Source organism: Anastrepha obliqua, chromosome 6 (genome assembly GCF_027943255.1).
Source record: "Anastrepha obliqua isolate idAnaObli1 chromosome 6, idAnaObli1_1.0, whole genome shotgun sequence".
Taxonomy (NCBI): domain Eukaryota; kingdom Metazoa; phylum Arthropoda; class Insecta; order Diptera; family Tephritidae; genus Anastrepha; species Anastrepha obliqua.
Window position 1 is genome coordinate 62,374,113 of NC_072897.1, and position 19,506 is coordinate 62,393,618.

At 37.1% G+C, this 19,506-nt stretch overlaps 1 protein-coding gene across 1 annotated transcript in view; it reads right to left on the reverse strand.

The window, feature by feature from the left end:
• Positions 1–17,159, reverse strand: part of LOC129250612 (zinc finger protein 2-like) — a 186,514-nt gene extending 169,355 nt beyond the window's left edge. The window contains exon 1 of the mRNA XM_054890219.1: positions 16,784–17,159. Within this exon, the coding sequence (XP_054746194.1) occupies positions 16,784–17,159 (376 nt within the window). The remainder of the gene's footprint in view (positions 1–16,783) is intronic.
• Positions 17,160–19,506: the final 2,347 nt, after the last annotated feature.

Consider the following 19,506-nt stretch of genomic DNA (forward strand, 5'->3'; position numbering starts at 1 on the left):
GTCGAAGATAGAGTAAAAAGGGCGACAATAGCACTATACTCTTGTAAACAGCTGATAGGACTAAGTTGGGGTCTCTCCCCGTCTATCGTATACTGGCTTTACACGGCAATTGTCAGACCTATCCTAACATACGGCATATTAGTATGGTGGCCAGCTTTAGATAAATTGTACATTAAAAGAACCATGGCACACGTACAAAGAATGGCCAGTCTTTGCATTTGCGGGGCCCTCAGAACCACACCCACAGATGCACTAAATATCATGCTTAACATTTTACCAATAGAGCAGTACGGTAAGCAAACAGCTGCCAAAGCAACTCTCAGACTAAGAGAAATCGGCCTACTCAGAACGTACCAAAGAGGACACTCCTCAATTTTAGAACAATTCCCCTGCATTCCCAACACAACGGATTTCTGTAGGACCAAGGACATCAATTTGTATAAATCCTTCGTCACAGTATTTCCTTCCAAAGAGGAATGGGATAACGGGCTCATTGTTAAGATAAATAAAGTAAGCATCTACACAGATGGCTCAAAACTGGATAACAAAGTAGGTGGAGGGGTCTACTCCGACAAACTCGGAGTATGCCAATCATTCCGCTTACCTGATCATTGCAATGTATTTCAGGCGGAAGTCACTGCCATAAAAGAGGGGCTTAAAGAGATAAAAACGAGAGTATTATCCACAAATGAAGTCTTCATTTACTCGGACAGTCAAGCAGCAATAAAAGCGCTGGAATCAAAAACACACTCGTCAAAAACATGTTTTAAACTACTAGATGACGTATCTAAGTGCTATAAGGTGCACCTTATCTGGGTACCGGGCCACAGGGACATTCCAGGAAATTGTAAGGCGGATGAACTTGCAAGAGCCGGTACAACGCTCGATCTCGAACGGGATAAGGCGCTGCTACCCATACCTATAGCCACTTGTAAATTACTTATAGACAGGGAAACCATCAAAAAGGTAAATACAATCTGGCAAAACCTCACAACATGCGAATTAAGCAGACAGGCATGGCCGAACTGGAACAGCGGTCGATCGAAGATCTTGCTAAGATTCAACAGGGAATCTATAAGAAAAATGATAGGTGTTTTAACAAGTCATTGTTTAATAGGCAGCCACGCTAGAAGGTTAGGACTACCTTACTTCGATTTCTGTAGAAGCTGTCTAAATACAGAAGAAGAGGAAACAGTCAGACACCTTTTATGTGAGTGTGAAAGCCTAGCTAGGAGAAGGCTGCGCACCCTCGATACAGCATTTCTAACCGATGTAGCGGATATAGCCCATCTAAAGCTAACGAAGCTGTGTTCGTTTATTAAAGCAACCGGATGGTTTAAAAGGGAACACGTAGAGTAAGGATAAGCTCCAGTGGTATCACAATGGACCTGCCGAAGGTCTAAGTGTGTCTTACGACAACCACCCTACCTACCTACCTACCTTGGTTTCAGCGACCTCATATTAGTCTAAAAAACGCTTTTTGGTCGAGGACCATATTTGAAAGTGAAAATTCGTAAACTAGTGTAATTTCCGCCCTTTCGAATGCGTGCATAAAAATACCATCTCGAAACGCTTCGCGTACTTCTCACTCATTTTTGTTTGGTTGCGTTTACGGGAAAGTTTCGAACAAGACTAACCTGAGTTAGCACTGGCATCGTAGCCCTTGAGTGGGACTATTATGCAGCTAAAAGCACAACGAAATATATCTTGAAGTTACAAGAAAAAACCCGGTTCTATATTAGTAGTAACTGTAACAATGTCTAAAAATCGTTAATAAAAAAAATACACCCTACATATGAGGCTTATTTGGATAAGATCTTAGATATGGGTTCAAAATATTTATGTAGTTGGTTGTAGTTGTCTTTTAAGCATTAATCTTATTCATATAAATAGTTTAATAAACAAACTGTCTAGATTTTTAGAACTTATTTTTATAAATGAAAACTTTTCACTGCAAGAATATTTTTTATTGAACCCCAGTCTACAACATATTCGACCGGTACTACAATTGGTATTTTACGATTTTAAAGTTATTTGAGAAGACTAACTTTTGCGATTTTGCAATAGTAAAAAATGAAAATATTCAGCTAGGCTGGGACTTGTTATTTCCTTGGGTCGATGTTGACGAGTGTTTTAATAGTTTTAAGAATTTGATAAACGAAATTTATTTTAAGACTATACCGCAGACTAAAAAGATCCGGTTTAAGACACCGGGTATATAAAAAAGGCAAGTCCAAAAAGTTTATTGAAAATTATGTTGATACAATTTCATTTGAAACGTTTTTCTAATCACAATAAACTAAAAAACATCATTATGTAACTAAAATAACAAAGTTATGCGGGAAAGACAGCGTGGACAAAAGTTTTGTCATTTCTACATACGTTACACTGTTCTAGGCTTCTAGCATGCGCACTGTGATTATAAATGAAATTTTTTTATAATTTTGCGTTCCAAATTTTTCAATACATTTTTAATAATATTCACATCTGGTCTTTGCGATAGTCTGTTTAAGTGGCTTTTTGCATCATCGCCTTGCTCCATGTTCAACTAATTTTGAAGCAATCACTTTTGGATTTATGTACACTTCCGTGAGTATCAATCGGATGCTTCTGCGAGATAGTTTCTTCGGACGGCCACTGCGCGGTTTTTTCGGTAAAATAAGTATTTTTAAAGTTTATTACAATGGTGTGTCTGGTCGACTCAAGTTTAAAATTTCACCCTGTAATCCATTTCCTTTCCATGATGTATAATCAAATTTCTTGTGTCAACTAATATTTCTTTTCGCGGAGCCATTTTTGATGCTTACTTGTCCAAATACCTATACCATATACATATATTATAATTGGCATCCTTTTTTTGGGGATTTGGCTGAAGAAGAAGGGGGAATTCTATATTTGGCGTGCGTCTTGGTGTTGTTCGACAAATGGCCGCCGTAGCCGATTTGGTTAGTACGTGACTAACATTTTTTCTAATAGCGGTCGCCCCTCGGCAGGCAAACTTCTGACTCTATTTCTGCCATGAAAAACCTCTTCATAAGCAAAAGTCCAAATACCTACTGAATTCAATATAAGTAAAGCAGAAAACATAATAAAAAGAAAAAAAAGCTAACGGTACTTTACCTTATCATAACGCAGCATACTGTGTACTAGTTAGGAACGTCCTTCTATATTTAGACTTTTGTCAAGGCTGTTTTGCGTTTTCCCCATAACTTTATTATTTCATGTTAAAGAATGAAGTTTTTCAGATAAAACTGTAACAATATACGTGTTGGACTTTGAAACCTACAGAAATAGAGGGTGTATGTAGACTTTTGTACATTACTGTATCAAATATCGTCAAATGTTTCATTCCCTTGCATTTCATTTATCCTTTTTCGAAACTGGATGAACAATTCCATTGGCCTTTTGCTCGATGAAGAAGGGACTCAATTATTTTTCATTTGTATGCAGATTTGTGAGTTATTCTAGAGTTGTATTTCCCTTACCGCAGCAAATTAACCCGAAGTGTCGTTCGTTTGTGATTTCTCAGTTGATTTTTGCTCCATTACACGAGTTCATTAAAATAATTGTTGGTTCGTTGGTAGCGGGTCATAATTTGCAATATGACACGTAGGATATGCGTGCGTCATATGCAAATTAAGCATATTTATATGATAATCACTTACCGTTTTAAAAATAAGGTTCAATCAACGTTTCATTTTCACCCTTTCATCAACCCTTTGTTTAATTATCCCCTTCTATTTATGAAATACTTGATTGCGTAAATCTTTTATGTGTAATTACCTAATTTTTTAGCCCACCACTCACCGTGGCGCGATTGACCTATTTAGCCGGACAAAATTCATTGTCAAATTTTAGATAATTCAATATGGGTTTAGTCAACAGATGTCCACTGACTTTCGCAAAAACTGCGAGAATTTTCTTTTAAAGCTTTCATTTTGCAATTATTATTACGTACTGAAGTAGGACAATTGAAATTATATAAATATTTGAAATGGAAGCCATGGTAAAATTGTAGGGCTATTGCCAAAGCACCTATTTTTGAGAAGTTTCTTGGCGCTTATACCTGTTTTGGAAGTTTGGCCGAGTTCCTCCTCTCGTTTGTGATGTGCATCTTGATGTTTTTCATTTCATGTGCACGTTGTTCCACAAGTAGAGGGGACTTCAAACTGTAAATCGGCAGAAATACGCTCCTACTCATACATTATATTTCATATACCTATGTATTTGTATTATATGTATTGTAAATTTATGAATAAATACGAATTCCCGAAAAACTACATCAACAGATTTTTCAATTATTGTATACCTTCTGGGAAATAATAAAATATGCTGTTGTATGTAGACTTAAGTCCTTCACTGTACATTTTATAAAATATAACACAAAATTGTGATATATTTTGATTATACTGCATCAGCGAACGCGTATAGGGATAGGTATTTATTTGGCATTAAATATTATAACCTCTATATAAAGTTGGTAATTTAAAGGTTACACCGCGTGACACCGTTATATATTGTTGGCATTGTTTACGTAGTGATGTTTTTGTACATATGTTTATGATCAGCTGCACGGGCATATAAAATAATAACCATTAAAACACACTTTGCTAAAATTGAGTACATATTCGATGGTTTTCGAGAAAAGTGACACAATTCAAAAATACAAAATATTGAGTTGGGTCAGTTTTCTAGATAAGTGACGCGCCAATTCGATCACCTGACAAAACAACACTAACGCCATCTCTCAGAATTGCTTCAAGATTCGCTTATGACGCTTTTCCAGATAAAAATATATAAACTCTGTAGTAAAAATGACCTATCACATTTGTGTACATTGGTTTCTAACTATATAAAAGAACCCAAAATTTTTTTAATAATTCCTTTTTATTGAAAAATCAAAGCGAATTTAACGAAACAATAAAAAACCAAAACAAAAATAGTAAATTCAGTCTATAGATATTGAGATCAAAATTTTGTTTTATATAATATTGTTTTGTGTGATATTCTCTGAAACACTTCTAGTCTTTTGCAAGGCACAAGTGTATTTTACACTTTTGGCACCGAGATCTCGATCGACTTTCGCATCGTGGATTGCGACATCTTTTTGCGGTTCCATTAACAAATTCTGGCCAATGGTCGTACCTATCGAACCTTATGTCATCCGGAGTGTTATGTGGGCGATATTTATTTTCATGATAGCTTTCGGGTAACTCATATGGTGATACTTCCAATGGAGCACTTTTGTACTTCGCCAGGACCTCGCCAATCACCTCGTTACACCTATTATCCTTGCATCTTTTCTATATTCCATCCAACTATTATACATATATTGCCAAATCAAGAAAATAAGAAAAAAAACTTTGACTGGCCATTTTCTTGTTTTCGCTTTAATGCGGTAGTATTCCATCATTTGGTCAGCTATATCCACTCCTCCCATTTTAGAATTGTACAGTTGGACAACGGCAGGAATTGGAACTGCCAACCTTCGCTTAAGATTTCGCACCCAACGATTTACTTCACCAATTGGATCTTTTCCACATGCTATTGAGGCTATTGTAACGCATTTTTTATCACACCATTTCACAACAACTAAATTGTCGTCTTTAACAAACTGGTGTATATCGCCACGGCCCATAAATCTGTCTGGCGGAAAATTTACTCTTTTGCCTAAGTGGTTCCACATCATGGTGCCTGTCACTTTAAACCCATTTTGCTGTAATTCCTCTAAAAGAGGTTTTGTGGTAAAAAATCTATCGAAGGAGATTACTTCCCTTTGGTAAACACTTAGTAAGTCCGAAAACAATTGATGGGCGCTCACCAAGTCCACAATCAGGCAATGTTCCAGCTCTTTGAAATAGTTCAAAATGAACGATCAGACCATCAGAAGTAGCACAAACCAGATTTTTCAAACCCACAGGGCGCGGTTTTGAACGGATTTTTTGTCTGGCAGGGCATCTACTCATCTATTTGCTCATCAATAGAGTATGAAGTAACTTCAGGCGCTAGTTGATTGCATCGGTGTCGTACCATGTCAATGACAGGCTGAACTCTGCACAGCTTGTTCGTTTTACTAGGTAAGTTATTATCAGCAACATTAATGGTGTTTCTAATTTCATGAACTTATTTCTTGACATGGAAGAAGCAATTATTTCCACCTATAGTTGTTTTCCCAATACATTTTTATCTGTGAATAGCCTAGGCAGGACATAATAATGGCGCAACCATAAAAGTTTTTTAATTCGGTTTCGGTTAGATTAATCTCGTAGCCAAATGCCGCAAGTGTATACATTTTTGTATATTTTACAATATCCGCAGTGTGTTTCTGTGAAATATTTTGAAAAGTATTCAAGGGTATTCCTAATTCAACGAAATTTTGACAGCCTTACTCTATAGGAATATCGTGTTCTGTTCTGTGTGATTTTGCGGCTTTTTGATTAGCTACGAAATGTTCCGAAATTGAATCTGCAAGTTCAATTCAAATCTAATAAAAAAATAATTAGGTTAATTTTAAAAACGCTAGAAAAATATCTTCTTCTGACTCCTCTTCATCCGAACTATCACTTTCTTGTATTTGGTCGCGCGGTAAGCATAGACTCTCAATATCATCATCAGATGAAAAGTTACCATCGGAATTTTCAAGAATATCTAAGACCATTTGAAAGTCAGAATCCCTTGAGAAGTCTATATTTTTCCCAGCAATTCATCAGATAACACAATTGTGAGTTTGAAAGAAACTCTTAACTTAAAACCAAGCAACACAATTGTGATATCTGATTTTTAGTTCAGAGATAAGTGGAACTAACAAGCAGAATAGTTATTTTGCACATGTTATAACTTGAAATAGCACTGGCTTTATACCTAAACACATTCATATCAAAAATATACCGGTTTAGATAATAAATATTGGTACTTATTGTAGGCCATACTACTGATAACTCCGAGAAACGATAGGAAACTGATTGTTTTTCTTTTTTGGCACGATGATTTCTCTTTTTTTCATTTGTATAGGTAAGACAAAAACATAACACAATCACTGCTTTTGGAAGTTTAAGCAAATTTTTACTATATATTTTAGAAATTTTTAAAGTTGCATCGCACATTCACTTAAGATGGTTCTCAAAGGGATAAGATTATGGCTTGCCGTTAGCAGAAAAAGTGGGTATTAAGTTTTTTTATTTTGCTCTATGAATATGTACGTACCATCAGTGATTTCATAAAGTTGCAAGAAAATTGAGTTAGTTATTAAATTTATTGACAAAAATAATATTTTATAATACAGTACACTAATTTATTTTAGAAATTCTTAAATAAAAGGACGAGAATTTAGAAATATACCGAACAAATATTTTAGTAGAATCAAACCGACAATGATTTCAGTATGCCAAATGAAATTTTTCGAAGCTCGAAAAGTTGTTCGAAGAAATAAACTATTTTGTTAATTGTTTGAAAAGTTGTCCATATTAAAATAAAGTAATTTTTTTAGAAATACAATTAGCGTAATTGCGACAAAAATTGAAAAAAAATGCAAAATGCTTGTGAACGAGAGAATAGGTAAATCGGAAGTTTTGTAAGTGTTTGTTTTCTACACTTGTTTCCATTGCAGGTTCTTAAAGAAAAATGATATATATATATTATATATATATAATTGGCGCGTACACCCTTTTTTGGGTGTTTGGCCGAGCTCCTCCTCCTATTTGTGGTGTGCGTCTTGATGTTGTAGATATTTTTATGAGGAGCTTTTTCATAGCAGAAATACACTCGGAGGTTTGCCATTGCCTGCCGAGGGGCAACCGCTGTTAGAAAAAACTTTTTCTTAATTTTGGTGTTTCACCGAGATACGTTCTCTCTGTGAATTCCGAATGGTAGTCACGCACCAACCCGTTCGGCTACGGCGGCCGCCAAAGAAAAATGATAGCTGCATAAAATATTATTCAAAAATCCTTAGAGCTTTAATATAAGTACATGTTGTGAGAGCCAGCTTTCCAAAATGTATTTATCAAATTAAAAAAAAACCTCAAAAATCCCCCTTTTGACATTCTGGCTTATATACGATGCGCAATATACCCTCATCGTCGAACAATTGTTTATTCGTTTTAAATCGTTCTGTAGTTCATACATTACATACATAAAAAGTTTTTTCCGGCTAACTTGTATGGGTTGCTTCACTGTCACTCTTCTCATTTCCGCAATACCTTCTACACACAAATAAATCAGGGTTGTTTTGTTAAATATGGCCTCACTTACATAGGATCAGATAAAATGAATTTGGGTTCGATTGGTGCTTCTTTACACGTTTCAATAGGTAGATTTTAAATTAAACATTTCGTTAGTAGCATTAAAAAATTAATCCGTAAATCTTAACATAACTGTGGAGCAGCCAAAATGAGTTTAAATGTTTTCATATCACTAACATTGAGTTTCTTCGAATTCGCGTGAACTTTCTATAGTTATAATACACAAATATTTTAAACAATCGAAAGCTTCTGCTGCTAGCGCAACATTTTCTTTAGTTTATAGGTATAACAATTAATTATTATGTAAACTTTGAGTCGAAAGTTCTTTAATATAATCAATGATTTTTGAAATAAACGCAGCTAAACTCAATTTGTTTGCGACATGTAATACTAAAATAAATAGACGTAAAAAATTCGATGTTTTCAAAATAGCAAGTGAAGATACCCGCGTTACCATATGTAATAGATTGAATAGAGTCGATATCAATAACATTACAAACGTCATTTGGAGCAGTACTAAGCGCCAATTGCAAGACATATGCTCAGAAACCCTTGGCCATACTCGGCACGAAAACAAAGAGTGGGTATTGCCTGATACCTTGTGCTTACTCGAAGGGCGTAGATTAATAAAAGAGCAAATTTTTGGGTTAAGCCAAGAAGCCGTCGTAAAGTGCAGTTGACGGCAAAATATAATATAATGCATTCAGTAAACTCATAAAAAAAACAAGTTAAAAGTATATGATCAAATTCCACAAAGGCCTGCGTACTGAGGCACAAAATGCAGCATCGAGAAATGATCTCAAAACTCTGATTACAAAAGATTCGAAGATTACAAAAGACCTAAGTGGACACTACGAAAATAATAATGCTGTCATCAAGAATGAGAATGGTGTAATTGTTACGAAAAAGAACGAGCGATTAAAAGTATAGGAGAAACATTTTGAAAAAAACCTCCTTTCAGATGAAAATGCTGAGCTTCCTGTAACAAGTAGGTGCAGACCGATAAAGAGGCGCACAGCTCCGACTGCCCGGATGAAATAAGCACCGCTATTAAACTATCAAAACCAGGCAAAGCCACCGAAATCCAACTGACGCGGAACATCGATCATACCAGCTGTCTCCGTACATAATGAGAATTTTCGGATCACGAACGATTTCAAATCATAAGATATTAAACGGAAGAAATACGGGTGGATCGGGCACATGCTTAGAATGGACGCAAACAACATTGCACAATCGGCCTTGGAATGAAACCCCATCGGTACAAGGAGCAGAGGACGTCCAAAAAGTAATTGGACAAGTACACTTAATAATGAAACATCCAAATCGTTTACCGAATTAATTATCGAATTATGATATATGGCTCCTATTAGAGAGAGCCGGAAATGTTTTGCAGATAGGTTAAATTCCTTATTTTATAACGTGTATTATATTTAATTAGAACACGCTAGTATTCTTATATATTATATAAGCTGTTCGCTTATATTTAAGCTGTTCGCCCAGTCTATCGTAATCAGTCAGATATCGTTATTCTTTTACAATAAATTTCAAAATTTCACGTAATATCAAACAAATGCCTTTTGATTCTCTTTATTTTTAATTCTTCAAACTGTAAAATCGATCTCGAAATTGGTAGCTTAATACGTAAACTACGCTGTAAAGTCATAATAAAATGTGTACAGCAAAGTCATAATAAAAAGACAGACAAAATGCAAACGGGCAAAGAAAAGAAGTGAAAAGGAAATTGAGTTGAAGAAATGATAAAATGTTAAAAAGCGATTTTAAAGAATGAGCGGCCGGAAAAATCTTTGAATAAAATAAGATAAGTCGGCTTGATTAAAAAAAAAATGGCGCGTACACTTCTGCCAGAAATTCTGTGAGACTTGGCCGTATATTGTCCAAAGATCATTCAATGGGTTCTTGGGTCAAGAGGACTTCTGCGGCAATAGAGTCTCTAGAACTTCTTTTCAATTCTCATTTTCCGGGATGTAGCGCCTATGACAGTGATGTTGGGAGAATCAGCCGGAGCCGATATGTCCCACAGCATCTTGTCGATGTAATAGTTACGAAAGAGAAGGTTGCATGGGCAATTAAATCATTGTGACCTTTCAAATCTACAGACCCTGATGGGATCTTTCCTAAGATATTACAGGAAACTCTTAATAGTATTCTACCATGGCTAATGGAAATTTTCAAAGCGTGTCTAAACCTAGTTTATATTCCAAACAGCTGGAAACTTGTTAGAGTCGTCTTCATACCAAAGGCAGGCAGAAGAGACCATGAATCAGCGAAGGACTTTAGGCCAATTAGTCTGTCGTCCTTCCTTTTAAAAACTTTTGAACGGCTTTTAGATATTCACATTAGAGGTTCGCTGGAGAGTTCTAGTGTATCAAATGCACAACATGCTTACCTCAAAGGCAAATCGACGGAAAAAGTGCTTCACGAGGTAATCCGAACAATACAGGGGTCTCTAGTAAACAACTAGTATACCATGGCAGCTTTTCTAGACAAAGAAGGTGCATATAATAACGTTAGCACTAATGCTATCAAAAGGGCGTTAATAGACTTAGGGGTGGAAAATTGTATCAGCAATTGGATTATCTCTATGATAGAAACCAGGATTATACCAGGATCATCAAAGCTAACATGGGTTATATCAAAATAACTAAGAGAGGCCTTAGGGGTACTCCACAGGGGGGAGTATTATCTCCACTTCTTAGGTTATGTGTGATTAGCAAAATCTTAATAAAACTTAATAGAGGTGGGGTAAAAGTGGAAAGCTGAAATTGCTTATGCCTGTAAACGTATGCTAGGAATAAGATGGGGTCACCTTAAGCATACAGTACGGTTGTATAAGGCGGTTATGCGACCAATTTTGGTATGGTTTGGTAGTTTGGTGGAAAGCTCCGGTGCAATCAGATCATGTCCTAAGGAGGCTCTCAACGCACTGACACATGTTATTCCAATATTTAGGTTAAAAGAAGCGGGTCGCTGGAAGGAAAAAGCTTGTGGTCATTCCAGTCTACTATTGCGACAAACTCAGTTAACCTCGGTGAGGGCTGACTACATCGCCCCGACAGTAACATCCAATAGGAATTTTGCCACTCTCTTTCCATCTAAGGAGGAATGGAATAAGGGACTCTCACTAAACAACGTCGACACTACAGTCTATACAGATGGTTCTAAAATGGATTGTGGTGTTGAAGCTGGTATATATTCTCATAGGCTTAAAATTCAAAAATCTGTGCGTCTCCTCAATGCCTGCAGTGTCTTCCAGGTGGAAGTATTGGCAATTGGGGAAGCTTGTAGGCTACTAATCGGCGATTTCTCTTTTAACGGCAATATCGCTATTCTTTCGGATAGCCAAGCTGCAATCCAGGCACTGGATTCAGCTACTACAAACTCTATGGTGGTGTAACAAAGTAGGAATAGCCTCACCGGAATATTGAAGGTAACGAAAAAGCAAATGAACTGGCAAGAGGGGGATCTGCCATGAATAACCCTCTTGCAAAATCGGTATTCACACCATTAGCTGCAGTCAAGAGTACAATTTCCCTAAAATACCTCCGAATCGAAGGGACGAAACGAAGGGACGCCTGGAGACTAACGGCAGTCATAACTGGCTTTTGGTCTGTCGGAGAACAAGCAGTCAAAATGGGCATCCCTCACACTACATATTGTCACAGTTGTATACAACCGGAGAAAAAGGAAAAAATCTTCCACTTCCTCTGTGAATGCCCTGCCCTATGTAAGGACAGAATGTGGGCTGGCCGCTGTTCGAGAGTCTCGAACAACTGTCTGGCTTAGATGTCAACAACCTAATAAGGTTCTGAAACCGTACAGACTGGATATAGTCATGCCGTAAATAACTGGTAAACAAGTTGGTAACAAGGATGTGGCAACAAAATGGTGCGGAAGCGCTAGTTGGATTCTGGAGGAATCACCACTCAAACCAACCAACCAACCAACAATTCTGTTAGGTGCTTGGCCGAGCTTTTCCTCCAACATATTTGTGGCGTGTGTCTTGACATTATTCCACTAATAGAGGTCCCAGTTTTAAGCTGACTCCGAATAGCAAATGGTTTTTTTTATGTGGAGCCTTTTTATGGAAGAACACACTCGGAGGTTTGCATTGTCTGCCGAGGGGCAACCGTTACTAGAAAATACTTTTCCATTTTGACGTTTACGGCACGGAGATTCGAACCTATGCATCCCCGAATGGTGTTCTTTATACTCGAATATTACTTAACAGTATCACATAGAGGAAAATATAGTATGCCTTTAATTTTATTTAGGGAGGCTAGTAAATTTGAAAACTTTGAACTATTTTGGATTAAGGCGCTCTTGCAGCAAACAAGCGATATGAAAGAATTTGGGTTAGTGATTTTAATGTTCTGAATTTTTCAGTGATAACAGTGAACTCAATTTGTTTGGCTATGATGCTAGGTGCTACGTATGGCGCAAGCAAGATGAAGAATAAAAAACATAGGGAAGACTGTGAAGGACGATAGATGGATGAAGATTGCTAGCTTGATATCTTGAATTAGGGCATAGAAGGGACTTTTAGGGCAAGTCGGACTTTGTTAAAAAATGTAAATTCTGTGATCCGGAAGGAACTTAAAAACGCGTCACTAAAAGAATGGAACATTTGCCGAAATTTAAACCAAAAAATTCCAAAGTGACTGACGAAAGTTAAAAAACAAAGGTGATATTCAATGAGGTACGAAAAAATAAATTTATGCCAAATACATACATAATAATTAAATAGGCTTTCAATATGGCCACATTTTTCATGAAATCTGTTGTTTATGTTTTAAAACACTGAATTAATTTTGTTTGTAAAACTTTGATTATTTGATACATTTGATAATGTCTTCTGGTGTTATATCCTGTAGTTTAGCAACGGTATGCTTTTCTGATGTAAAAAAAAAACTTTTCATTAACGCAGTTGACATTTCGTAAGCTATATGAAACCACAGGAAACCACAGAGAGAAGTTCGACTCAAACTTTTGTGCAAATATAAATTAGAACAGACCTACATATTTGAAGTTTGGAAATATTATTATTATAAAAACAAATATATATCATAACTCTACCTTTGATAAATGATTGTGTAAAACATATTATATATACCAAAGGCAGATCCTCCACAAATGGTTCAATCCTCCGGACGCGTTGAAGTGTTTAACACATTTAACACACCGCGCATTGGGAATTCGTACACAAATATTGAATTTACCTGTTAAACCTTCACCAAATGCCCTGATTGGGCCTTTGCGACTTTTATATTTTCGAAAAAATATAACCACTGTTTCAAATATTTAACTGTTTTGTAAATTATTTTGTTGCCCAAATGAAAACTTATACAGGTAACTTTATACGGTCTGAAACAAAAACCAAACTAAGGCTTCTATGTACTTTTGACTATATAACTTATTTGGCTAACGATAAATATGTAAATTGTTAAAGACTCATATATATTTCGCAGATTTATAATTATATTATAATTTATTATTTTTATTACAGTTGTTTTAAGTGGACCCTAGGCTATGAATGACTAAAAGTTTAAAAATTGTATTAGAACTCATCAATTTACGACTTAGCAGCAGTCGACTTAAGTTGATTTGATAAAAGTCCACATTACTATATATAAATATCTAAACAACATAAGAGGGGGGTTCAATAAATGAAGACACCAATATTTAAAAAAATATATATATATATTATTTTACATAGTTCCTTTTAGAATGATACACATCTCCCAAAGCTCCAGCCACTTTTTAACCCCTCCAAAAAAAAAGGATTTGTCGAACCAAAATACGCCTCTGTCTTGGCGATGATTTCCTCGTTTGAACCAAATTTTTTTCCCGCGAGCCATTTCTTCATGTTAGGGAAGAAGAAAAAGTCTCAGAGTCTACGGGGGTGCGCAAGCAATTCATGCAGTTTAGCGGCGACAACTCTGATTTAATGTGCTGGTGCGTTATCGTGGTGAAACAGCACCTTCGTTTTCGCCAAATGCGGCCGTGTCTCCTTCAATTTTTTTGTGAAAGCGGTTCAATAATTCACTCTAGTATTGTTCAGTGACCGCGATCTTCCTTTTTTTTTAAATCCATGAGAATGACGTTTGCACCCCAAAAAATCTTCTTGTCTGTCTGTCACCATCTTTGGAGCAAATTGAGTGGGAGAAATTTATTGTTTTGATCGTTGCTTAATTTCTGGTGTGTAATGATGAATCCAGGCTTGATCAAAGGTGACAACTCCGCAAAAATTCATTCAGAACTCGCTTGAATTGCTGCAAACACTGTCTCGAAGTTAACAGTCGCATCCGCTTGTTGTCCATCGTGAGCAATCGCGGCACCCATCGGGCCGACAATTTTTTCATCGCGAACTTATCATGTAAAATATTAATAGGCGTTCCGGTCGAACACCTATTGCCTCTGTTACTTCGGGCACTTTTGTTCGTCGATCAGCGAGAATAATGTCCCCGACTTTTTGAATGATTTCCTCGGTAACCACGACTGCCGGGCGTCCTGGTCGCTTCTCATCAAAAAGGGATGTTTGCCCACGTTTAAATTCGATTAACCAATATCTATCTGTGATCATAGATAGTGACCATAGACAGCATCCAACTTTGCTTTTATCTTCTCGCATTTTTTCCCATTAAAAACAAAAACCGAATTACCGAACCATACTGCTCTTTTTCCATCTTAACGAAAAGCACGAAACACGTGTTACTCGAATAGCTGCCAAATCCAAACTAACCTCTCAATAAGTCTGAAATTTGTTTTGTCGTCGTTTGATAGATGGTAGCATAGGATGCTAACACCAACTACCCTCAGGAGCGCCCTCAGCCATAAATACGGATACTTATTGAACCGCCCTCGTGTTATTGAGATCGAAAAAGACCACGCTCACTTGTTAACCATGTTAAGACACCGACATTAGATTAAAAAGGTATCGACCTTAGCACTTCTTTACTTGGTTATAATATTTTTTAAATGCCTTTTTGGCATTTTCTCATACAATTAAACTCAATAATATTTAAAATCTATCACCAGCACAATCACTTCAAACTCAAATAATGATGGGATCATACCAAAACAATTGTAACCCAGTGCTCGAGTGTTTATCAATGCGGTGTTTTTATCATTGAATTGTGTTTTACCGCATGACAATGTCCAATTTGGTAAGCGATTAAAAAGGTCTCGTCGCAAACACCGTTGCAAACACCGATTTTTTTCTATCTAAATAGATACTTCGATTACGGTGTACCGCACTTACCTACAAACTTTGTATGACGAAGACGCGTCGTAAAAAGTGCAAAACCGAGTATAATGGATCTGCAAAATCTCGTAACTAACATTTGGCCAAAAATGATATTTGCTCACATGATATGGCTCACGGCTCTTGACATTAAGGCAGATCCATTATTTCATAAAAAATATAATATTTACTGCAACTGGAATTAAATGTATATACATATGTTAAAGATTTATTCTCATATATTTATTGTTATATGAATCTGTTAAAATAATAAAAAATCGAAAATTCAGTTACAAAGAGAAACGAAAGCTGCTTCACCAAACTCTTCCTCGATTGCTACTCCCCACTTCTATCCTCCAGCCTTGCCATTTGTCGTTGATACTAGGCTTGCCATTTGTCGTTGACAGCTCGGCCTTTCCTGATTGATCGTATCTCCGGACGATTCTCTGCGGTCGTTGTCATCGATGTGATTTCGGTTGATATCAGGACCTGACGTCTCATCATCGAAATCATCGTCTACTAAACCTTGAATACACCACGGTTTCATGTTTTCATTTGTAAATACACCTGCGTAAGGTTTTCGCCGAGTTGTAGTATCTGGCAGATCTTCTATTACGTAGCGGTCATTGGGTAAAACTTTAGTTACCACATACGGTCCTTTGAACGACGGATCAAGCTTGTGTGAGGTACCAGTGGGTTGGGGTACATAATCAACCAATACCAAGTCTCATTCGTTGTATTGTCTGGGTGTCTGATGTTTTGAACCAAGCCGCTGCTTCCATTTGGCCCTTTCGGCATCGATTCGTTAGGCCACTGCTTTCATTCGGAAGTCTTCGTGTTTATATGTGTCCTCATCGCGTTCGTCTTGTACTGCTTGAATTAACCGATTGGTGGTAACATCCCGAAGTTTGTAGGTAAAAACTATACTATTTGGACTCCGCTTTGTCGTCGTAATATATTTTGGGAGTTTAAGCACCATTGAAGTTTGGGTAGCGCTTCGTCCCAATCTTTGTCGGATTTCATTCTGCATTTAAGTGATGCCAAAATGGTCTTATTAATCTGCTTGACCGTTGGGACGAGGCGTGCGCAGTGCTACTTTCGTGTGACGTATGTCGTATCGGTCGACGAAGTTCTGAAACTCTTTGGATGTAAAAGCTGTGCCTCTGTGGTATTGGTACCACCTTGCTTACATGCAGCTGCGCTTCTTTCTTCCCTCCTGTTACTTTATTGATGCAGCATTCTGGACACGATGCAATATAAGATTTTACGTATTGTCGCATACGAGCGAACCAAAAGTCTTTAGATAACCGTTCACAGGTCTTGTCCAACCTGAAGTGACCTGCTTCATCGTGGCACGCTCTTGTCAAACGCCACTTCACGCCTTTTGGGACTACTAGTAGCTTATTCCCGTTGACCTTGCGATATAACCGTTGACCTTGCAAAGTGTAATCATCTTTCAGTTGACGTTCATTAAATGTTTTTTTCCCGTTGAGAACCTCGATGATCTCTTTAAGTGTTTCATCTTGTATCTGCCATTGCCTACTAAAGTAAAACACAGGCTTCCAATCAGTGTCGTTGTCGTTTTGCAATAGCACCCCGGACAATCCTATGGAACTTGCATCCGTGTGCACCTCATGGGTTTTCGTTGCGTCGTACATTACTAGTAGTGGCTTTGTAATTATCATCGCTTTTAGCTTTTCAAAGGCATCGTTCTGTTCTTTGTTCCACACAAACTCTACTTTTTTTTTTCGGCAACATCGTTAACGGACGAGCCAGTATACAATATTCTTTAATAAATTTTCTGAAATATCCCGTTACTCCTAAAAATTGTCGTACCTCTTTGGTCGAAGTTGGTTTTGGATATTCCTCGATAACCTTCGTTTTATTTTATTTATCAACTAAAAGGTTACGTACCTTGCTCTTATCTTCTTCCGATAAATCGCTGGATATATTAAAATTATTTATTTTTATTTCGTCTAAATGTAGTACGCCTTTGTCTACAACCATGTGATACCCATTGTTTTGTAAAACGTCACGACCCAATAAAATGTCGTAGGGCAGCAGGCTATCCGCGACAATGTACAATGTTATCTCTCGCTGAATGTTATCAACATTTGCAACAACATTGACTTGTCTCGTCACTTGCACTTTAGACCGCCGAATCCTGTGAAACATTTATTTGTTCCCAGTATCTGCATGCCATCTGCTGCTGATTCGCGAATTAAAGAGCATACGCTTCCGGTATCAATAAAATCTTCGAACTCCTTTCCATTTAACTCAACCACTTTCATGACTGGCGGTGCTTCATCGCTTTCATTGTGGTTCCCAATCTCTACAACTGTTGGTTTCTTGTTGCAGTTCTTGGCTTCGTGCCCTATCTTAGTACATACGGTACAACGTATCTTCTTTTGCGGTTGCGGACACTTGATTGCAATATGACCGTTCTCATTACAATTAAAGCACTTTACTTGCGTTTGCTTGGCATTAGATTTCGTTTCAGATTTCAATATTTGCTGGGTTGGAGTAGTAGATGTCGTTGATATACTACTGGTGATCGTTAAGTTCTTGAGTGCAAGTAACAATTGGCTACATGTACCATGTGTCGTTGACACATATGAGTGGAAATAACACTTCGGATGAATTTTTAAAAAACTTGTTGAAAACAGAACAGCTGCAGCAAAAAATGGTATTAATGCTTCGTTGACTTGTCTTTTAAAAAAGAAAGAAATTTCAATTCAAGCTAAATGGCAACTTTTCCGTTCAATATAGTCACGCAGCACAGGTGTGAGGTATTGGGTGGTTTGAAGAAGTTGATATACTGCAAAAGTATTGGGATGGCAACTAAGTAATTGCGGACTAGAAAATCAAAGACAATTTGTTCCTGGAACTAAAAAACTTTATTCTTTAATGTATTGCCCATTTTAATCAATGACCTTTTGCCATCTTTCAAGCAGCATCATAATCCCACGTTCATAAAACTTCTGGTTTTTTTTAGCAAAAAACTGAATCAGGTACGATTCGATATCATCATCATTATTGAAATTTTTACCATTCAAGGCGTTTTGTAAAGGTCGAAAAAAAAAGTAATCAGATGGTGCAAGGTCAGGACTATATGGTGGATGTGGCAAAACATCCCAACGAAGCTCGAATAATTTTTGCCAAGCAGTCAAAAATGTGTGTGGCCTTGCATTGTCATAATGGAATACAATACTTTTCCAATTTGTCAATTCGGGCCGCTTTTCTTAAACTGCATTACTAAATTTCGTTAGTTCTTCAATTTAGACATCAGAATTGATCGTTCGGTTGGGTGGTAAGAGTTCAAAGTAGACAATTCCTTCGTTATCCCACCAAACTGATAACAAAACCTTCTTTTGATGAATATCAGCTTTTGATGTTGTTTGAGCGATCTTTTCCGCTAGATATTGTTGTAAACAACTAATTTTTCATTACAGTTATCAGTCGTTTCAAAAATGGATCATTTTCGTTACGTTTCTTTACCAATTCTCAGATGTTAATGCGTTGCGTTAAATGCGTTTCTTTCAGTTCGTGAGGAACCCATGACTCGAGTTTTTGAACATAGACAAGTTGTTTTGAAGTGATTTTCAATGCATGCATGTGATACATGAAACTTCTCTGCAATCTCATGTGTTGTATTGTGACGATCCGAATCGATTATGGCCTTGATAAGGGGGTCATTAACTTCAACTGGACGACCAGAACGTTTTTCATCTTTGAGTGGAAATCACCAGAACGAAATTTGGCAGACCAATTTTGACACTGCCGTTGTTTTAAGGCTTCGTCACCATAAACAGCACATAACCTTTTCTGAACTTGCGATGCGGCTTTCCTTCTCTTCTTCTTAATTGACGTGATAACCACTTACGCGATTTTGGCCGAGCTTAACAAAGCGCGCCAGTCGTTTCTTTCTCGTGCTAACCGGCGCCAATTGGACACACCAATTGAAGCCAAGTCATTCTCCACCTGATCTTTCCAACGCAGAGGAGG